The 23,172-nt window shown below is 43.7% G+C and overlaps 1 protein-coding gene across 9 annotated transcripts in view; it reads right to left on the reverse strand.

Moving 5' to 3' along the window:
• Positions 1-23,172, reverse strand: part of LOC127447113 (syntaxin-binding protein 5-like) — a 261,085-nt gene that overhangs the window by 202,487 nt on the left and 35,426 nt on the right. For all 9 annotated transcript variants that reach the window (XM_051708704.1, XM_051708703.1, XM_051708697.1 and 6 more), the window contains exon 2: positions 22,843-22,940. In XM_051708704.1, coding sequence (XP_051564664.1) covers positions 22,843-22,940 — 98 coding nt within the window. The remainder of the gene's footprint in view (positions 1-22,842; positions 22,941-23,172) is intronic.

Here is a 23,172-nt window from a genome sequence, read left to right on the forward strand (position 1 = left end):
GAGGGGGACAGGCTCCGATCAGTTCTGGCCAAATTTCTGAGATCATCCGATAAAGATCTCGTGTTGCAAGAGGCGAGGAGCAAAGGAAAGATTTCTTGGAAGAATCAGAATGTTTTCTTGTTCCAGGACTTTGCGAATTCGACAAGAGAGAAACGCGATTGATTCAAGGAAAGTAAGAATCTCTTACATCAACGGAAGATCGCTTTTGCACTTATGTTTCCGGCCAAACTTAGAATAGATACAAAGGATGGCCGCAAACTATTTACATGTCCCAAGCAAGCACTGTCCTTCATAGAAACAATGGGTGAGCAAGCCATTTGGTGTTTCTCATGTAGCTCCAGAGTGGATTAACTCGCTGTTCTTACTCTGGCTGTCTGAGGAAGCTGGGCACCATTTTTATTTCTGTTTGTGTTGGTTCCGCCTAGCAGCTGGAGTTTGTTTTGTGGAATAACACTCCTTCAAGAAACATTTGCATGGACGGAAGATCTCTTTTACACTGAAGTTCCCAGCCAGATTGAGAATGAATATTAAGGATGGCCACAAAATATCTACATGCCCATACAAAGGATGTCTTTTATAAAGTTGACTGACTAAGTCATAGTGTATTTTTTTATGCGGCCTCCAAGTGAATTTCACTCTTGACCATCCGAGGAACCGGGATGCCTGTTTTGTTTCTTTTTGTGCTTATGCCTCCTGTTGGCAGGAGTTTGTTTTGTGGAGTATTTTTGCGGGACATTGGAATGATTATGTCATCTGCTACACTCATAAACAGCCTGTCTGTCTGTCCGAGGAAACTTAACGGCTTTATATTGGCTGGAATCTGTTTTGTGGAGGAACACACCTTCGAGACAGTTCTGTGAATGAATCTACACGTTCTTTGTGTTTATTCTGCCTATTGGCTGGGGTTTGTTTTACAAAGTATTTTTTGTTATGTAATTTTGCCTCACAAAATCTGTGCAGAAGCACCGGACTTGAGCAATCCGATGGAAAAGTTGTCACGGGGGCTCTCGTAGGCGTACATGGACCTTTTGAGTTTAGAGGGATTGACGCCGGTTGGCGCAGGGTTAATGCGCACATTTTTCTTTTTCTGTTTGTTTTGTTCGGGGGAGATTTCAGGGTTTGATTGTTGCACTAATGTTGGAATGTGGTCTGAATAATCTTGTTTTGACACACAATTAATTTTTTCTATTATATCAATATGTTAAAAGTTAATATGAGTGGATTGTCTCTCTCCACATGGAATGTGAATGGGTTGGGGCACCCCATAAAAAGAAGGAAGGTTATTTATTTTCTTAAGCGTAATAAATGTGATATAGTGTTTCTTCAAGAAACACATCTTTCCTCGCAGGAAGCTGAAACATTTGGGAAGATATGGGGTGGGCATGTTTTCTTTAGTGCTGGCTCAAGTAAGAGCAGGGGAGTCATTACATTCTCTCATACAGATTAAAGATAAATTAGGGCGATTATTGTTTTAGCAGAAATTCAGGGGCAAAGGTTGGTTTTGGCTAATATTTACATGCCTAACGTTGATGATCAGGGCTATTTTATTGATCTTTAAGGGATGTTGTAAGCCGCTGGCACCCCTCATTATATAATATTGGGAGGAGACTTTAATCTTTTGATTGACTCAGTCCTTGATCATAGTGAAGCAAAAGTGTGTAAGCCCCCTAGAGCAACATTGATGCTTCACAAGATGTGTAAAAATGTTGGTCTTGCAGATATTTGGTGACTTTTGAACCCATCTGGGAGGGACTATACATTTTTTTCATCAGTCCATAAGATTTATTCTAGAATAGATTTATATATATATATATATACAGGTGCATCTCAATAAATTAGAATGTCGTGGAAAAGTTCATTTATTTCAGTAATTCAACTCAAATTGTGAAACTCGTGTATTAAATAAATTCAGTGCACACAGACTGAAGTAGTTTAAGTCTTTGGTTCTTTTAATTGTGATGATTTTGGCTCACATTTAACAAAAACCCACCAATTCACTATCTCAAAAAATTAGAATATGGTGACATGCCAATCAGCTAATCAGCTCAAAACACCTGCAAAGGTTTCCTGAGCCTTCAAAATGGTCTCTCAGTTTGGTTCACTAGGCTACACAATCATGGGGAAGACTGCTGATCTGACAGTTGTCCAGAAGACAATCATTGACACCCTTCACAAGGAGGGTAAGCCACAAACATTCATTGCCAAAGAAGCTGGCTGTTCACAGAGTGCTGTATCCAAGCACGTTAACAGAAAGTTGAGTGGAAGGAAAAAGTGTGGAAGAAAAAGATGCACAACCAACCAAGAGAACCACAGCCTTATGAGGATTGTCAAGCAAAATCGATTCAAGAATTTGGGTGAACTTCACAAGGAATGGACTGAAGCTGGGGTCAAGGCATCAAGAGCCACCACACACAGACGTGTCAAGGAATTTGGCTACAGTTGTCGTATTCCTCTTGTTAAGCCACTCCTGAACCACAGACAACGTCAGAGGCGTCTTACCTGGGCTAAGGAGAAGAAGAACTGGACTGTTGCCCAGTGGTCCAAAGTCCTCTTTTCAGATGAGAGCATGTTTTGTATTTCATTTGGAAACCAAGGTCCTAGAGTCTGGAGGAAGGGTGGAGAAGCTCATAGCCCAAGTTGCTTGAAGTCCAGTGTTAAGTTTCCACAGTCTGTGATGATTTGGGGTGCAATGTCATCTGCTGGTGTTGGTCCATGAAAACCAAAAGTCACTGCACCCATTTACCAAGAAATTTTGGAGCACTTCATGCTTCCTTCTGCTGACCAGCTTTTTAAAGATGCTGATTTCATTTTCCAGCAGGATTTGGCACCTGCCCACACTGCCAAAAGCACCAAAAGTTGGTTAAATGACCATGGTGTTGGTGTGCTTGACTGCCCAGCAAACTCACCAGACCTGAACCCCATAGAGAATCTATGGGGTATTGTCAAGAGGAAAATGAGAAACAAGAGACCAAAAAATGCGGATGAGCTGAAGGCCACTGTCAAAGAAACCTGGGCTTCCATACCACCTCAGCAGTGCCACAAACTGATCACCTCCATGTCACGCCGAATTGAGGCAGTAATTAAAGCAAAAGGAGCCCCTACCAAGTATTGAGTACATATACAGTAAATGAACATACTTTCCAGAAGGCCAACAATTCAATAAAAATGTTTTTTTTTATTGGTCTTATGATGTATTCTAATTTTTTGAGATAGTGAATTGGTGGGTTTTTGTTAAATGTGAGCCAAAATCATCACAATTAAAAGAACCAAAGACTTAAACTACTTCAGTCTGTGTGCACTGAATTTATTTAATAAACGAGTTTCACAATTTGAGTTGAATTACTGAAATAAATGAACTTTTCCACGACATTCTAATTTATTGAGATGCACCTGTATATATATATATATATATATATATATATATATATATATATATATATATATATATATATATATATATATATATATAAATCCCTCATTTCATCTGTTGTTGATTGCTCAATTGGAAACATCTTAGTCTCAGATCACTCCCTGGTGAGTTTAGAGATGTTGCCAAATACGAAGAAAAAGACATCATATAGTTGTCACTTTAATGTATCCCTTTTGCAAAATCCTGATTTCCAACAAATGTTACAGACTGAAATCAGTGTTTATATGGAGACCAACTGGTCCTCAATATCTTCTGTGGGCGTGACTTGGGAGGCACTTAAGGCGGTGTGGCAGCGGGGGCGTGGTTGAGCGTCCATCGGGAGAGAGAGAGTGGTAAGGGTGCATACACCTGAGCCAAATTATGACTAACACCTGTCTTTAATTGTAGTGAGATTGGGGAGAGCAGCATAAAAGGACCATGCCAGTGCCAGATCGAGGGAGAGAGACTGGGTCGAGAGCCTTACTGTAAAGCTGATGTGTTAGTGTGAAGCTGATGTGTTATTGTGAAGCTGGTGTTTGAAGAATTCAGTTCTCGGTGTCCTTCCTTGTTACAGGCGGTTCTTAGGGGTCGGATCATACAGTAGGCCTCATTCATCAAAAAATCCAAAGCACGAGAACTCGTGGAGTTGGAAGGGAATATTAAAAGTGCAGAGGCAGAGCTGAAGCACCGAATGTCGTCTGATGGCCTCAGAGAATTGACACAATTGAAATACAGATATAATACTATTTTGTCACAGAAAGTGGAGTTTTGGATATTCAGGGCAAGACAGTCATACTTTGAGTCGGGAGACAAAGCAGGGAAGCTTTTGGCTAGATATATAAAGCAGAGAGAGTCTTTTTCTACCATTCCCTCAGTGAAATCTGCTGGTGGTGACATTTTTACCTCAGCCATTAATATTAATAATGCCTTTAAAGAGTTCTATCTTGATCTTTATAGTTCCATGTCTTCGTCTACTGATGAAGATATTAGAAAATTTGTGGAATCATTAGAACTTCCCAAATTGATGACTGAGCAAAAAAATTATCTTGATTCTGAGATAACCTTGGAGGAGTTTGATGAGGTAATTAAGGCCTTACCTACAGGCAAGGCTCCAGGGCAAGATGGTTTTGCCACAGAATATTTTAGATCTTATGCTACAGAATTGGCTCCACTTTTGTTTGAAGTTTATACGGAATCATTAAAGAATGGAAAGCTTCCCCCAACCATGACAGAAGCACGGATCAGTCTGATTCTTAAAAAAGACAAAGATACAAGCGAGTGTAAAAGTTACCATCCAATTTCCCATATCCAGCTAGATGTAAACATTTTGTCAAACATTTTGGCTAACTGATTAAGTAAAGTTATGAAATCTCTTATACATATAGATCAGGTGGGGTTTATTCGGGCTGTAGCTCTATGGACAACATTAGGCGTTTCATCAATATCATGTGGTCAGTAGCGAATGATCAGTCTCCGGTCACTGCCATCTCACTTGATGCCAAAAAGGCATTTGATATGGTAGAATGGGATTATCTTTTTAAGATTTTGGAAATGTATGGGCTCAGGAGTACATTTATTGGTTGGATTAAGTTACTTTATAGACACCCTGTAGCAGCGGTACAAACAAATTGATTAATTTCAGATTATTTTACTCTGAATAGGGGCACTCGGCAGGGTTGCCCTCTTTCCCCATTATTGTTCTGTATTGCCCTGTAACCATTAGCAGCCGCGATAAGAAAGGAGGACGATTTTCCAGGGGTGATAGCGGGAGGTGTGGGGCATAAGCTTCTGCTTCACGCAGATGATATTTTATTATTTGTCTCTGACCCTACTAGATCTATGCCTTGCCTCCACAGAATTATTAATTCCTTTTCCAAGTTCTCAGGATACAAAGTCAATTGGTCTAAATCCGAAGCTTTGGCTCTGACAGCGTACAGTCCAGTAACGGCCTTCCAGCCAGGCGCCTTGCAGTGGCCCAAACAGGGCATTAAGTATTTGGGAATTTTATTCCCAGCAAATTTGTCTGATTTAGTTATTAACTCTAAATTTTTGACCCTTTCGAGTGATGTGGACAGGTGGGCTTCATTACATTTATCGTTGATTGGTAAGGTTAATGTTATTAAAATGAACTGTATTCCAAAATTCAACTACCTGTTACAGTCACTCCCTATAGATGTCCCCCTCTCTTATTTCAAGCAATTTGATAGTATAGCGAAGTCCTTCATTTGGAACGGTAAACCTCCCAGACTACATTTCAACAAATTACATAGGCCGATTGACAAAGGTAGGCTAGGCCTACCCAAAATTTTGTTTTATTATTATGCATTCGGTCTCAGGCATTTGGTTCATTGGTCGCTTCCACCTGAAAGAGCCCTTCCCTGGTTTTCTATTGAACAGGAAGTTCTTGCCCCTATTTTGCCATTGCAAAGCCTTTCTATCAAACTAATCGGAGAAGCTAAGTTACACCCCGTTATCTCGCATTTGCTGTCTGTATAGACAAAATTGTCCAGAGTGTTTAATTCAGACATTTATTTGGATGCTGCCTCGAGCATTTGGCTGAACCCAAAATTATGTATTGATAAGTCCCCCTTCTTCTGGTCAGAGTGGATTGTGAGGGGGGTTACTACACTCAGTGACCTGTATGAGAGTGGAGTGTTGAGATCCTTTGGTAATTTGACTCAACATTTTGGGATTCCCAGATCTCAGTTTTTTAGGTATTTACAGTTGCGCCACCTGCTCTGTACTATTTCTGGGAGTAGCATACACCCCCCTAAAGTGGCAGTCACTCTGGTAGTGGTGATTACTGCTTTTGGAATAGGTCATGAGGCATCAGTGTATTACTCCCTGCTAGTTCAGAGTCTGGGGGATGGAGCTTTAACCTCTATCAAGAGATTATGTGAGAAAGACTTTAATTTGGTATTGGAGGAGGGAGTGTGGGCTAGGATTCTAAAAAATGTGAAGTCTGTATCTAGAGATGCAAGGTGCAACTTATACAATTCAAGATTCTACATAGATTCTATTGGACCCCCTCTAGACTGTATAGGCTTGGTCTAAAAGATACACCCACCTGCTGGCATTGCCAATTGGAGGATGGAGACATGGCCCATGTTTTTGTGTGGTGCGCTGAGATTCAGGAATTTTGGTTGAAAATACAGAGTTTTATGTGAGACGTGTTGGGCATTCGGATTTTGTTTTACCCCAGACTCTGTGTTTTGGGTGATGGGGCATAAAAGATACATAAAAGATTGTGTCCTCACCAGTGCGATGATAGGCAGGCAGATTGTTTTAAGGGGTTGGAAGTCAATGGGAGCACCCTCAATTTGTGAGTGGTGCAAGGAGATGGGAAGGGTGGCAGCCTATGAAGAGGTAACATGTGGAAGGCTGAGGTTATGGGATTCTTTTAATGGGAAATGGGGTAGATATTTGATGTGTTGGGGGGGTTCTCAGAGTGGGGCTGTGGAAAGAGAGGCATAGTTTTAGAGTTGTGTGTTTATTATATATATATATATATATATATATATATATATATATATATATATATATATATATATATATATATATTTTTTTTTTATTTTTTTTAATTTATTTTTTTAATTTATTTTTTTATTCTCTCTGTTTGTGTACTTATGTAAGACCACTGGGATGTTTGTTTGGGGTCAGGTGGGGTTCTTGATTGGGGAGGGTAGTAGTGGGAGTTAAATGTTGATTCATTGTATATATGTTTTGTTTTTCTTTGTCTTTGAAGAATCAATAAAAAATGTAAATCAAAAAAAAAAAAAAAAAAGCACATTAAAATCATTGCGAATTTTTTAGGGTATTGCTTAATGTTATATCGGCAGCAAAATCTTTATGGTGATATCAAAGCCTTATACAGCCCTGTACAAAAGTCTGTGCTTGTTCTTTGCTTTATTTTATAGAAAAATCACTCTTACTTATCAGAAACCCCTTGTGTGCTTGAGGAGCGAGTGAGATACAGAAGCATGTTTTCGTTGAGTATCTTGTTTGGAAGGCTTTAGACATGAATTTTTAAAAATAATGTATGTATATGGAGAATGTATATTATATAGTATCTTAGTTAATGTTACTCTTGAATAAGCTCAGAATTCTGAGATGTGCACAACAAATAGAGACTGCAACACAGCAATCTGATTTAAACTTGAAATCACACATGCACATTTTCATTCATAAAATGTAAACTTTAGTCATACTGGCTTCACAGGCTCATCATTGCGTTGTCATTTTAGTCAGTGCTGTCAATTAGGACAATTGGGACCAAAGTCTTAGGTACGTTGTGTATCGTAGAGTCTGACATAATGTCACACAATGTGCCATGGCTTTTACCCAAGATATTGTACAGTCTGACAAGCAACAATCGTAAAGGACCATAAAAATCGTACAATGTGCACCCGGCTTAAGTGCCTTAAACAAAACTCTTGAATATCTTTCAACGACTGGATGCCACAAACCTGGCACACACTTTGCCAAATCCAGCAACTACTTTTTTCTTACAAGCCCTATTTATAGCTGCCAGTGAACTTTTAAACACAACTTTCATGGCAGACTGATAAAAATCTGTGCACTCTGATCCTAGGAAATCACATGAAGCAAGCCAGATTGGAGCTTACTGCTTTGAAAAAGCTCTTGCCATTTTTGAGCACTATATACTATACATCTAATTGAGGCTATGAGTTTGTTATAGAAAAAAATAATAATGGGAACCGTTAATAAATCAAATATAAAGTCAAGATAGATTGTAGGAGAATAACTAGGATGAGGGGAGTGGAGCAAAGATGTTAGAGCAGAGAATGAGAGAATATGTAGAAGGGTGAAATATTGCCAGCAGAAAAGATGGCAGCAGTGTTCTAACTATCAGCGTCAGCGCCAATATCTCAGTATTATTCACTGTCACGCTGACCACACGCACAAGACATCTGTCATTGCCTTGGTCTCTCTGTATGTTTCTGTGAAGCTGTTTAGATGTGTTTGGATGGGTGTGCATGTGTGTGTGTGTTTCGCCCATCATTTCGACATTAACTAGACAGAGGCTGCAGTGAACTCTGAACGTGCCCTGCTTGATAATGGAAACAGTTCCTGCTCTTTCACACTCACTCTCTCTCTCTCTCTCTCTCTCTCTCTCTCTCTCTCTCTCGCTCCCTTCCAACAAAAAAGGGGCAGAAAGAGAAAGAAATGATGCAGAAGGTTATGTGACTCCTCCCACCTCTGCCATCTCACCATAATTCATCACCACTCCTCACCAATTCCTCTCCTCATTCTCTCTCGCTATTTCCGCTAGTCTGCTTGAATGAGAATCGACAGCTTATCACAGAGGAGAATTCTATTACCTGTTCACATGTAGACGCTCACACATTCAGAGATTGGAACAAACTCAAACTCTTTGAGGAGTGCACATTGAATTCAATGATGTCTTTGAACACACGGGTAGAGAATTCTATTTCCAACCTCTTACTGGACAGTAATTCACTATTCAGTACCTGATATAATAAGGACTACATCACACAAACAGCAACCCACAGTCCACAGATGTCACAGAGCAGATCCTAACAAATAATACAAAAGATGACAGATACATACTCATAGGGGTAGATTTAGGAGTCAGGCCTCATTGTTTGAAACAGTGAAACAGTCTATTTTTTATCAATTTGCATGTTTAAATGCACAGCAATATGTCGATACCTATATAAAATCAGCAAATTTAAACAATCCGTAAAAAAGAAAGAATACCACATTTACATAAGGTTTTAAATCATCGGGATATTCTCTGCTTTTGGGGTCAAAAAGGAACAGTCATGAACACAACTCTTAGCATATTTGGTGTAAGATCGTGCATGTAAATACACCATTGAAAAGAGTTCAGCATGAGATAAAATAGCATTGATCACAACGGGGGTCCTGCTCTCGAGTCATGCAGGTGATGATGAACTTTCAATGATAGCTCATCAAAGGGTTAACAGAGGACAAGTGCAAAGTTTCTAAAATTAATCAACAGAATATTGGCTACCTTGAGTCACTCAAATATGCATTGTATCACAGCAAATAAATAAATCAGACTGAATATAAATGCTTCGCCATCCACACAAAATCCAGAGCACTAACACACATACAAGCAGCTGGCCTAATCTGTTAGGACTTTGGTCTAGACTGTTACATGAACATGTCAATTGCATTTTGTTAGGATTATGTACTGTAGGTTAGGGGTCGAACTCATTTCCACATGGGTTGAGTTACATTTGTTAAAGTATTTGTGAAAATGGAATTTGAATTTGGGTTAGTTTCAGCTGTGTTTGATTCTATAACATCTCTTCCTCTCCTCGAGTTCAGAATGACTTTGTTGGATTAGTGTGAGATTGATTCTTTGTCTTCATTCACAATATCTTGTGCAGTTGTTTACAGTAAAGGGAATGCCACACCAATCTCAGTCCTGCACGCTGCCACCCTACCAAGTTCTGAATCACCACGCACATACACAAACAGAGATGACATCAACAAACTGGTAGTATGGTGTGCTCCTTGCTTGCTTCAGCATAGAGTCTATTTTTATATAGTTACAAGTGTATGTGTGTGTTATTCACTTTTCTGCTCTTATTGTCTTCCTTTATAGGCTATAAAGAGTATTACTATTTGAATATATTTACAAATCTTCCCTCAAATGAGCACAAACACGCAGACTCATACATGCACACTTTGAGTATTCCTCTATAAAAATGATTTGCAGACAGTGTATGCAGTGAGTGCACAGAGAGGTTGGTAATCAATAGTGCAGTGTGAATGTTTAACTTAGGACGCTATCAATCAATACAGAGCTCTGAACAAGAACATGAACTAAATATACCATTCTGCCCAGAGTCAGAGAGAAAGAGTCAGGAAACAGAAAGGGAGGCACAAAACTGTAAGCTGTAGGAAAACCTATACAATATGGCCAGGGCGGGAGTTGCAGTGTATGTGAGAAGTTCGGAGTGGAAGCAGAGTGGGAGTGTGACTTTGCCTGGAAGGAGGAGCATTTTTTCTGAAAGTCAAAGTGTCGGAATGTTTTCTCTTGCTCAAAGGCCGCTCCGATATCGCTCCATCATGAGCATGAGGTATGTCAACTAACTGAAAATCAGAAAAAAAGATGGATTGTCAAATATTATAAGAAAGAGATCGGTCAAAAATGCTCACTGAAAATTACAGATGGAGAGGATTTACATGAGTGTGGGGAGGTTATTACCACAAGCAAATACTCATTGGAATTTAAAAAGACACGTGGCCAAAAACATTGCAAAGTGCTCCATTCACATAAGTAAAAAAATAAATAAAAAATTCGTTAAATTATATCATCATTCTAATAGATCGTCCTTTCAAACACTGCACAAACATGTTCTCCCACAGTACATTAAAGCTGCACTACGTAACTTTGTGCTCTCTAGCGACATCTGTGGTTGAAACTTAAAATTGCAAGCAATTTGCGGAGGAACACTTTAAGTCAGTCGTGGTTCACGCTGCTATTCTGGCGGATGAATCACATGATTTGAGCTTACCTGGACACGACTGTGTATGATCATGACAGGGAGATATTCAGAGCCGGAGTCATAACATGCTATTTTCATGTTGATATTATGTCATACAATTAAACATTTAAAACTGAAATATTATTTGCTTTGATGAAGATAAAAAACACTCTTATTTACATATTTTGAATCAATTCATTTTACACTTATAGCACTTTTCTGACACTACACTCAAAGCGCTTTTACAGAGAAAACAGGGGAATCAAGCACCTCAACAACTAATATATTTTAATATGATTATTCAAGTGTTTTATCTACTATTAATGTTTGTATTGTACTACACTTATCAATTTAAGAGGTGAAACTCGTGATATGGCTGATACGAGTCGATGGAAGACTTTATTATTTTTATATTTTATTGCATATTCTCAGTTGATAATGCAAGTGAACTGTATTACTACAACAGTATGTCTATGTAATGCACACAATAACACTGTAAAAATAAAATGAGGATATGATAATGATGGGGATAAAATATACTTTATTAAACATAAAAATAATATGCTTAAATATGCAATGTAACAATTGCAAGAAGTCAGTTTTGGAATTCATAAATATAAGTAAACATATCACAGTAACTGGCAACGTAGATACAGTACATCATGATCAGTTAACACACAAGTAATGCTTGATTCATACAAGCATGACAAGCAACATAAGCAACGCTACCAGACATCATATCCAAGCATTATAGCAGGTAAACAACTTCACCAAATGAATAACAGATAAACATCCATCCAGATTGCTGCGATGCTGTCCTGAACTGTGTGAGGATGACTGACTGAACAGCGTAGTTAGTTTCTCCAGCCAGAACATGGACAGCTGGTACACCTTTCCTGTGTTTTCTGACATGATGTAATGATGCAAGGATGAACAACATAAGCCAGCGAATTTACGCTCAAAATACAAATCATTTTTATAGGCTTACCATAGTTAATCGGAGTAAGGTAAGGACATTGCTTTGAACACTTTTTATGTACTCAATCAATAATGGCAATTTGTTCATTTTTATCCAAAAACTCTTACATAGTGCAGCTATAAATTGAACTATAATGGCCTATACGCCAACTAACTAAATTTATCATTTTGGATCAGGGACTAGAAACAGTTCAGGGGATGAAAACTGAAAACGAATGAATATTTTCGCAGAACATAATAGAAACCGGAACAACTTTTCAATTGTTCCAGAGTTTTTCATGAAACCAAAGACAAAAAAGTTTTCAAGATTACTGTAGGCTGTCTTTTGCTGTTGCTTGAATTCCGTCATTTCCCATAGACTCTTATGAAGGGAAGTGTCCACGCTAGATATATTTCTATATTTGTGTCCAATTTTATCATCTGATTTGTAAGAAATTGTGTTTACCATTTTAAATTAAAACGTTTAAACTGAAATAAGAGATGGGAGGGAATGACATGTGGAATGGTATTGTACTACAAATAATTATGTCACTCAGACAGAGTTGTAAAATTTCCATCATGGGCTAGGTTTCCCAAACCAGCACATAGATGGCTTGTTATTTGTTCTTCATATAAGTTCTTCAATATGGGAGCTGTCCTCTCTAAAGATGTGGAACTAAGGTCAAAACTTTCGCCAACAGTCCAAGAGTTTGTTTTCTCAACATGAAAATATTGGAAATTATATGTATTCCTATCAGGGTGTCGAAAGTTTATCTATTAATGAATTTCATAAAAGAAATAATGATGGCTTTGGTAAGACAGGGTTTCAGATGTTGGCTAGGCCTGTCTGTGAAATTTACGCCTATAACATTGCATGTGCAGAGCGTTTTAAATGCGGTTCTTTTCAACACTATTTTCATCCTCAGAAAAAGTGTACAATCCACTGATCTATAATAGATCAGTGCTACAATGGCTTTTAAAGGATCAAAATATAGCAATGCTTGTACCACTCCAGGCTCAGTAAATCACTTCTTTATGGACCTCGCTCTACACTACTCATTGTATGCTGTAGCATTAAGATTTACCTTCACTGGAGTTAAAACTTATGCTTTGTGAGAAAATTCCTAACAAGTTTTCTGTTCAGGTTAAATAAAAACTGGTAGAGTACAGAAGATATACAGCACACCTTCCTTTTGTTTATATACATGAACATTGACATAGGCTTGTTTTTCGCACAGAACTTAAGTTCCCTATCTGTCACTCACTCGACGTTGGTGTCGATGTAGTGACACTAGGGGTCACTCTTGGGAACCCGAGACACCTCTGGTCTTTGATAAAAGGCCAATGAAAATTGGCAAGTGGTATTTGCATGCCACTCACCCGGACATACGGGTATAAAAGGAGCTGGTATGCAACCACTCATTCAGATTTTCTCTTCAGAGCCGAACGGTCATGCTCATTGAGCTGAATATAACTGTTCATTCACCTCTGCTGGATCTGACGGCGCATTTCAGTGGCTTCTCCCTCCTCTGCACTGGTGCACTGCAGAGAACGCCCCTGGGCGCTTCGGCAGAAAAACTAGAGAGTATATTTTCTGAAAGAGCATTTTTCCCCTCTAAAAGAGTATATTTCTCTAAAAGAGCACACACAGAACGTCTTTTTAAAGACACGTCTTTCTAAAGATGCCTTTCCGATTGTGTGTTATTCCTGGTTGCGGTCGTTATCTCTCAACTTCAGATGGTCATGATCGCTGTCTTTCATGTCTGGGCGCGACCCACACGGAAGCAGCGTTTGTGAATGGTTCATGTTCTCACTGCGAGAACATGACCGTGGCAACGTTGCGGTCGCGGCTTGCTTTCATAAGAAAGCAAGCCACCCCAGCGGCTCCCCACCTCGGTCCTCCTACCTATGGGTATGAGGCCAGTGCGGCTAGCACTGGGGGCGATTTGGGGACCCCAATGGGATCGTCTCCGCTGGGTATCCCCCCGCGGACCTCCCATTCCCCAGCACGCTCGTCTGCCCCAATAGGGCTTCCGGATGAGTTCGCCGGCTCATCGCATGGCGAGTCTGGCTTCTTGTTCGGAGCTTGCGAAGATGATGAGCTCTCGAGCGCAGCATCGGAGAGCGGGCTTGTCCAGTCGGACGCAGAAGCCTCAGCTGGGCTTCCCACTTTGGGGACAATCGCCCAGTCACAGGCCGATGCCAAAATAACATACATGCTTTCACGGGCGACCGCGAGCGTCGGGCTAGAGTGGAACCCACCGCTCTTCCCTGAACCCTCGCAGCTTGATGATTGGTTTCTGGGCTCGTGGTGCCGCTCAAAGCAGCCGCACCCCGCTCCAGTGCCATTCTTCCCGGAAGTGCATGAGGAGCTGACGAAGTCGTGGGAGGCACCTTTCACTGCCCGGCCACGACTCCGCAGTTCCCCCGCTCTCACTACCCTCGATGGCGGGGCAGCCAAGGGCTATACGGCGATTCCCCCGGTGGATAAGGCGCTCGAGGTGCACTTATACCCGCAGAGCGCCGCCACCTAGCGTGGACACCGTAAGCACCCATCCAAGCCCTGTAGGCTCACGTTGTCCCTGATGGCTAAAGCCTACAGTGCTGCTGGACAAGCCGCCTCTGCCCTGCACGCCATGGCTCTCCTGAAGGTCCACTAAGCCAAGGCGCTGAAAGAACTGCACGAGGGTTGTTCCGCCCCAGATTTGATGCAGGAACTGCGCTTGGCAACCAACCTCGCCCTCCGGGCGACGAAGGTAATGGCGCGGTCTCTCGGGCAGACGATGGCCACACTAGTGGTCCAGGAGTGCCACCTTTGGCTCAACCTGGTCGAGATGGGCGAGGCCGACAAGACACGGTTCCTTGCTGCCCCCATTTCCAGGTGGGCCTATTCGGCGACACCGTCGAGGACTTTGCCCAGCAGTTCTCGACGGTGAAGCAGCAGACGGAGGCAATCCGGCACATCCTGCCCCGGCATGCTCAAGATCCCGCACCCCGTCTGCTTGTCGCCAAGGGCGTACCCCTGCGGTGACTGCACTGGCTCTGCCGCAGCCCGCCCCTTTGGCCCGGCCCTAGCGTGGAGCCCACCACAGGAAGCTGATGCCACCCATCTCACAGCTGGCACCGAAGAACCCACGGAGGTCCTCGAAACGCCCCTGAGACGGGCAACCCAGGGATGAGGGAACCCACTCACGTGGAGCTGGTAGGAAGACCACTCCATCCCCTGGTGGAGGGCCAGGTGGAAAATCTTTTGTTGCCTTTTTGTTTGATTTTGCTGCACGCCCAAGTGGCTGCAGTACCCAACAGTTCAGCAAAAGAGCGGCTTCTTTCCTCCCTGGGTCACATACCCGATGTGTACGGTCGTCACCACGACTACCGTCCACGGGCTTTTTCTTGCAGGATTGACACTCCAGCGGTGCCCTTTCTACCCCTGAGCGCCCAGCTGTGGCACACAGCTGCCCCCGATGTGGCAGCCTCCACGGGTTACGAGGACAGGCCTCTTCCTCCCCATCCCAGGCTGTTCCGGGGGTGGTCACAAGGAGCCAGGTAAGTGCTTCGATGTCCCTAGACTCAGCACGGCCACGACGTGCTGTGGCACCTCATGCTCCGCCCCGCCGCGAGGCCCCATCTGCTGGTACGTCCAACGACGTTGTCCCCTTGGTCCCCCTCACGTGGAATTTGGATGTGTGGCTTGCGCTTTCCAATCCGTCACGGTGGCTGATCCGGACCGTCCGACTTGGCTACGCGATTCAGTTCACCAGGCGCCAGCCCAGGTTCAGCGGTATTCACTTCACCTTGGTCAAGGGCAAAAACACTGCCACCCTGCGCGCGGAGATCGCTACCCTTCTACGGAAGGACGCGATAGAACCTGTCCCTCCAGCTGAGATGAAGAAAGGGTTTTACAGCCCCTACTTCATCGTACCAAAAAAAGGTGGTGGGTTGCGGCCAATCTTGGACCTGCGAGTACTGAACCGGGCTTTACACAGACTCCTGTTCAAGATGCTGATGCAAAGACGCATTCTGGCGAGCGTCCGGCATCAAGATTGGTTCGCGGCGGCAGACCTGAAGGATGCGTACTTTCACGTCTCGATCCTTCCTCGACACAGACCCTTCCTGCGGTTCGCGTTCAAGGGTCAGGCGTATCAGTACAAAGCTCTCCCTTTCGGCCTGTCCCTGTCTCCTCGCGTCTTTACGAAGATCGCAGAAGCTGCCCTTGACCCGTTAAGGGAGGTGGGCATTCGCATTCTCAACTATCTCGATGACTGGCTAATCCTAGCTCACTCTCGAGACGTGTTATGTGCACACAGGGACCTGGTGCTCTCACACCTCAGCCGACTAGGGCTTCGGGTCAACTGGGAAAAGAGCAAGCTCCTCCCAGTTCAGAGCATCTCTTTTCACGGTTTGGAGTTGGACTCAGTCTCCTTGACGGTGCTCCTTACGAACAAGCACGCCCAGTCGGTGCTGGCCTGTTTGAAGGCATTCAAGCAGGGAACAGCGGTTCCACTGAAACTTTTTCAGAGGCTCCTGAGGCATATGGCATCCTCGACGGTGACCACCCCGCTCGGGTTGATGCATATGAGGCCGCTTAAGCACTGGCTCCAGACTCGAGTCCCGAGACGGGCATGGCGCCACGGGACACACCGCGTGGCCATTACGTCAGTCTGTCACCATCTTTTCAGCCCTTGGATTGACCTCTCATTTCTACGAGCAGGTGTTCCTCTAGAACTGGTCTCCAGGCGCGTCGTGGTCACGACAGACGCCTCCAAAACGGGCTGGGGCACTGTTTGCAACGGGCACGCAGCCGCCGGCCTCTGGATGGGCCCGTGACTGCATTGGCACATCAACTGCCTCGAGTTACTGGCAATTCTGCTCGCCCTGCGGAGGTTCCGGCCGTTGATCCAGGGCAAGCACGTGTTAGTTCGGACGGACAGCATGGCAGCGGTAGCATATGTCAACCACCAAGGCGGTCTGCGCTCTCGCTGTATGTCACAACTCGCCCGCCGTCTCCTCCTCCAGAGTCAGCAGCACTTCAAGTCACTGCGAGCCACTCACATCCCGGGCAACCTCAACACTACAGTGGATGCGCTGTCACGGCAGGTTTCCCTCAGGGGAGAGTGGAGACTCCACCCTCAAGTGGTCCATCTGATTTGGAGTCGATTCGGATGGGCACAGGTGGACCTGTTCGCCTCCCAAGTATCCCCCCACTGCCCACTCTGGTACGCCCTCACCGAGCCTCCCCTCGGCATAGACGCGCTGGCACACAGCTGGCCCCCTGGCCTACGCAAATATGCGTTTCCCCCAGTGAGACTGCTTGCACAGACCCTGTGCAAGATCAGGGAGGACGAGGAGCAGGTCGTCCTGGTAGCACCCTACTGGCCCACCCAGACGTGGTTCTCGGACCTCACGCTCCTCGCAACAGCTCCCCCCTGGCGAATTCCCCTGAGGAAGGACCTTCTTTCTCAGGGACGGGGCACCCTCTGGCACCCGCGCCCAGACCTCTGGAATCTCCATGTCTGGTCCCTGGACGGGACGTGGAAGACCTAAGCGGTCTACCACCCGCGGTGGTAGACACGATTACTCAGGCTAGGGCCCCCTCTACGAGGCGCCTGTATACCTTTAAGTGGCGTCTATTCGCTAAGTGGTGTTCTTCCCGACGCGAAGGCCCCCAGAGATGCGCAGTCGGATCAGTGCTTTCCTTCCTGCAGGAGAGGCTGGAAGGGAGGCTGTCCCCCTCCACCTTGAAGGTGTACGTTGTCGCCATAGCAGCACACCATGACACAGTTGACGGTAAGTCCTTAGGGAAGCACGACCTGATCATCAGGTTCCTAAGAGGCACCAGGAGGCTGAATCCCTCCAGACCATGCCTCGTTCCCTTATGGGATCTCTCCGTAGTTCTTCAGGGTCTACAGAGAGCCCCCTTTGAGCCTTTGCAGTCAGCCGAGCTTAAGGCACTCTCCTTGAAGACTGCCCTCCTGACTGCACTCACTTCCATCAAGAGGGTAGGTGACCTGCAAGCATTCTCTGTCAGCGAAACATGCCTGGAGTTCGGTCCGGGTTACTCTCACGTGATCCTGAGACCCCGACCGGGCTATGTGCCCAAGGTTCCCACCACCCCTTTTAGGGACCAGGTGGTGAACCTGCAAGCGCTGCCCCAGGAGGAGGCAGACCCAGCCCTGTCGTTGCTGTGTCCGGTGTGCGCTTTACACATCTATTTGGATCGCACGCAGAGCTTTAGAGTCTCTGAGCAGCTCCTTGTCTGCTTTGGCGCACAGCGGAAAGGAAGCACTGTCTCCAAGCAGAGGATTGCCCACTGGCTCGTTGACACCATAACTATAGTATATCTCGCCCCAAAACATGCTGCCCCCGGTATGGCTACAAGCCCATTCTACCCGTGGTGTAGCGGCTTCTTGGGCCCTGGCAAGGGGTGCCTCTCTAACAGACATTTGCAGAGCAGCGGGCTGGGCAACACCCAACACCTTTGCAAGGTTCTACAACCTGCAGGTGGAACCGGTTTTGTCCCAGGTAGTGGCACGCAACACAAGCAGATAAGCCCGGGATAGCTGGCCGGGTGTATAGTTTGCACATATTGCCTTCCACCTCCTTTTGAGCTGAAGACATGCGCCGTTAATTCCCAGTAGTGTTCACAAACTTTGTTACCTGGTTGACTCCGAGTTTTCGGAGAGACTCACTGCCGGCCCAGTACACGCGCTAACTAAGAGCCCTGCTCTGGGGTAGGTGCTCCGCATGTGGCGGTTCCCTGTAAGTCTAACCCCATGCGATCTATATCCTCCGCTAGTTCGTTTCCCTGCTAGCAAACTGCATCTTCCTTGGGCAGAGCCCCTTTGCCCCAGTCTCCATGTTTGTAGTAACTCCTCCCCCATTGGGCAGGATCTACCTTGAAGGCTCTCCACATGGTTGGAAAGACCATGTGACGTATTCTTCCACTTAAATATCCCCTCCTCTCTTTGGGCGAGGTGTGGTCTCTGCGGTGTCTTCCCCTTGGGAGGGACACCCCCCGACTAGGCCCATTCAGATAATCCCACTTCTTTTTTAGGGAGTGGAAAAAAAGAAGGGGAAAAGAGGTCACGACTGAGTTAAGCCTGTCTCTATCTTTGGGTAGTCGACTTGTCCCCAAAAAGGGCCGTTCGACACTCATAACTGTGTTGGGGGAGGTTACATGTCGACCTGGTGTGCTGGCTATGAGGGACAAAGCAAGTCTGCCCACCACACACCGCCAGTTCACATAACACAGTTCAGCCTTGTGGCATTTCTTATAGGGACCCCTAGTGTCACTACATCGACACCAACGTCGAGTGAGTGACAGATAGGGAACGTCATGGTTACTGGTGTAACCTCCATTCCCTGATGGAGGGAACGAGACGTTGTGTCCCTTCTGCCACAACGCTGAACTACCCGCTGAAATGGCCGGACCTTATATTGGCTCCTCAGCATAAAACCTGAATGAGTGGTTGCATACCAGCTCCTTTTATACCCGTATGTCCGGGGGAGTGGCATGCAAATACCACTCGCCAATTTTCATTGGCCTTTTATCAAAGACCAGAGGTGTCTCGGGCTCCCAAGAGTGACTCTTAGTGTCACTACATCGACACCAACGTCTCGTTACTACACTAGTAACCATGACGCTTTCATAGTAGCCTTTTAACTGAAAACCACCACCTATATTTTACAGTAGATATATACACTGAAAAAAATTCCTCTAAAATTAACTATAGTTACCTTTAAATATATGGTAAAAAAGGATAATAAATTAACAAGACAATGCATGTAATTTTATGGTTAAATGTTGTAAAAAACTATGTTTTTTAGATGTAAAAATTATCATTTTACTGTATAATTTTGTATTATGTTTAACAAGAGAGTACATGTACTTTTTACAGTAAATAATTCTTAAAATTACAGTAAAAAAAACTATAAGAATTCCTGAACAAACAAATATTTTTAGAAGAATATTTCAGCTCTGTAGGTTCACATAATGTAAGTCAATGGTGACCAGAACTTTGAAGGTCCAAAAAGCACATAAAGGCCACATAAAAGTAATCCATAACAATCCAGTGGTTAAACCCATATCTTCAGAAGCGATATGATCGGTTTGGGTGAGAAACATATCAATATTTAAGTCCTTTTTTACTATAAAACTCCAATTTTACTTTCACATTCTTCTTTTGTTTTTGGCATTTCGCATTCTCTGTGCATATCGCCATCTACTGGGCAGGGAGGAGAATTTACAGAAAACATTTTTTGATCTGTTTCTCACCCAAGATTAAGATTCATATTTCCAAGTTTTGAACTTTTAAACAGGTCAAAAATTACCCGAACATAACCAGAGGTTTAAGGGGCCTAGCCAAAACTGTAAATTAAAACTGATTATGTTGTCATGCTTAAATCGTCAAGAACACATGTGCAAGTGATTTTACTTCCTGAACAAGTGCGAACCCGAGTACAGGTTGCTTTCTCACTCATGCAAACCTTGACACAGTTCCATTGCAACTGAGCTAAGACCACCTCCTACAGGTAGTCTCGTGTTTGGTACCACGGTCGGCTCCCTGGAAAGCAAAACAGCTTTCATATTACCAATTTGTCCTGCGAACCAGGCTCTGTTTCAGACTGAACTGCCAGTGAAAGCTCCCTATAACTCTGCATGCAGTGGATTCTTTAGAATAATCCATGCCAAGACATTCAGTTGACCCAAAAATGACTCCCAGTGGAGTAGGACCCCCTCCCTATCATACAATTGCAAAGAAGGAGAGCCAGGCAGAGAGACAGAAAGAAGACAAGGTGAGAGAAAACAAGTGTCAGATTGAGAGAGAGAGAGAGAGAGAGAGAGAGAGAGAGTCATGCTTTTCACAGTTAAGTAACACTTTCCACAGATACAGTATCTGCGGTAATAATGACAGATCCATAACTTGTAGACAGCTAATTCACTGTGATGCAGAAATGGCCCTTCCTCCTTTCTTTTCGTCTTTTATCTGTCTGCCACATCATCCACAAAGATTTTGAGCTTCCTGTCTCTCAACCTGCTCTATTTTGACCACATCTATCTCTGCACACAGACTTTTTCTCCATTACAGCGATAAAGCCTCTTGTGATTAACCAAATAAAAGCATGATCATTGAGGAGAAACCAAAAAATTAAACAGAACAATGTTGCTTTTTTGTATGCGATGTTTCAAAATCAAACTGCACATTTGGGTAAAGCCTAGCCCACACTATACGACTGAAGCTTGTCTCTTTTGAAGTCTCAGATCACATGACCAACGGTTGTGTAGTGTGCACCAGTGGCGAGCGGTAACTTTTTCAACTGGGTATGCTGTAACATCCCAAGTCAACCCATGATGTAAATAAAAGCAGCCGGTAAACGGTATCAACATCTACTAGTCTTTTCAGCACATCCCTGTTCTTTTTTACACATTCATTGTGTTAATTTGACGCTATCCGGGCACCTTCTTTCACTTGATGGCCTATGCGTGCACTGCCAAATGTTTTAAGTTTAACTAAACTGGGAATATGTGCAGGTGCATGCTCATGCTTTATCATGGCCACATGCAAATTATTAAGATTGTCGTACCCAACTGTTGTCCAAGGGGTCATCTTGTCATTTCCAAAGAGCAGACAGGGCCAGCAGGAAAGTTTTTGTAAGGCTAGGCAGCCAGCTAACTATTTATGTTTAGCATATGCGCTAGAAGTGAAATGGCAAACTAAATTCTTGCCAGGCTGAAGAATTCCAAGTGTTGGTGTAGGTCTCCCTTGTGATAAGATTTCAAACCTGCTTGAAATCTGGCAAACAAGTGAACAGGTACACGATGAGCGAGAGATCGGCAGTCATTCTCCACAGGGGGGGCCTGGGTGGGCCTGGGTGCGCCTGGGTGGGCCTGACCCAACCATTCATGAGCTTGGCCCATCATGACAACCATACCCACATCCAACCCTCCAACTGTTCAGCCTACCCAGAGGATCACATAGTCCACCTTACATCTTAGAGCTGCAGCCGGGCCTGCCGGCAGTGAGCAACAGCCAATGAAACATAGAGAGAGCGCAAAAGGAGAGCAAGGCATTGTGAAACAGGAGACAAAAATGTTTTTGAAAATAAGATAAAATATCACCCATGTTTCACTACTATAATACAAAAAAAACACTCTCAACATTATTTTCAGCAGTTCTTTTCCCGTTCTGTACAAATTAGTGTAATAACGGGTGTGAGCACATCTTTCATGTTGTTGGTTGCATGATGATATCACAAATAAACACTCCTGTTGCTATGTGCGTAAGTTTGTATATTAATTTTGGGATTGCAGTTTCAGTCAGGCATGAATGGTCATTTAATTGATACACCCAGTCTGCGATCAGCGCACCAACATGACAGAATAAAAAAGTATACACTTGGCTTTAAAGGAAATACATTTCCTCATGTGTTTGAGGAAATAAATTACACACACCACAAACCAGATCACATATTCTTTTCTTCTAGATTTTCTTCTAAATTGCAGGCTCTCTCTATATTGTGAATTTATATACAGTGTCTCTATATACTGGTATTAATGATTGCTCATAATGTTGCCAAAGAAAAGAAAATGTTAATGCTAATATGGATTTTTATAAGTGATCAATAATCAGGGCTTGTCATGGATTGCTAAATCATGTTATTACATTATTATTTTTTATATATATCAAGTCAATTATATAGTCAAATAGTCTTCGTAATCAGTCTCTCTCCTGTCTGTCTGTCTCTCTTTCTGTCAGTCATTTTGCATTAGTAGCTGTGTGCAGCGATTCCTCTGGGAGTCAGTTAAATGGTCTTACACCCCTCTTTCCCACAGGGAGGAATTTAAAGAAAGGAAACATGACAGCATTATACCTTACCTCAGACAGCAGCTATCCCAAAGCCCAAAAGTCCTCCCAATGTCAAATCTACACTGTGGAGAAAATAGCATTGGAGCACGGGGGAAAAGGATACAGCCGTACTCCTCCAGAACGAGAGCCGATGGCAAGGATCTTCTGCACCGGGTCAAATGCCAGAGCTGTGGGCTGATAGGTAAATCCATGACGCACCGTCTACAGTGAAAGAAAAACAGAGAAAAAAAAAAAAGAATTTAAAGAAGAGAAAAAATGGCGGGGTCCTTCAAGGAAGAAATAGCCAGCTTCAATCATTTGTTTTTACACAACAGTGAAAAAATCTACAGATGCCTGCTGCCACTACACTCCTGACTTTGTTTGAGAACATTACAAATAAGCAACATCACAAACAACATCACAGCTGGAGATAATACTCCAGGTTTTTGCCACT

Source organism: Myxocyprinus asiaticus, chromosome 10 (assembly GCF_019703515.2).
Source record: "Myxocyprinus asiaticus isolate MX2 ecotype Aquarium Trade chromosome 10, UBuf_Myxa_2, whole genome shotgun sequence".
Taxonomy (NCBI): Eukaryota; Metazoa; Chordata; class Actinopteri; order Cypriniformes; family Catostomidae; genus Myxocyprinus; species Myxocyprinus asiaticus.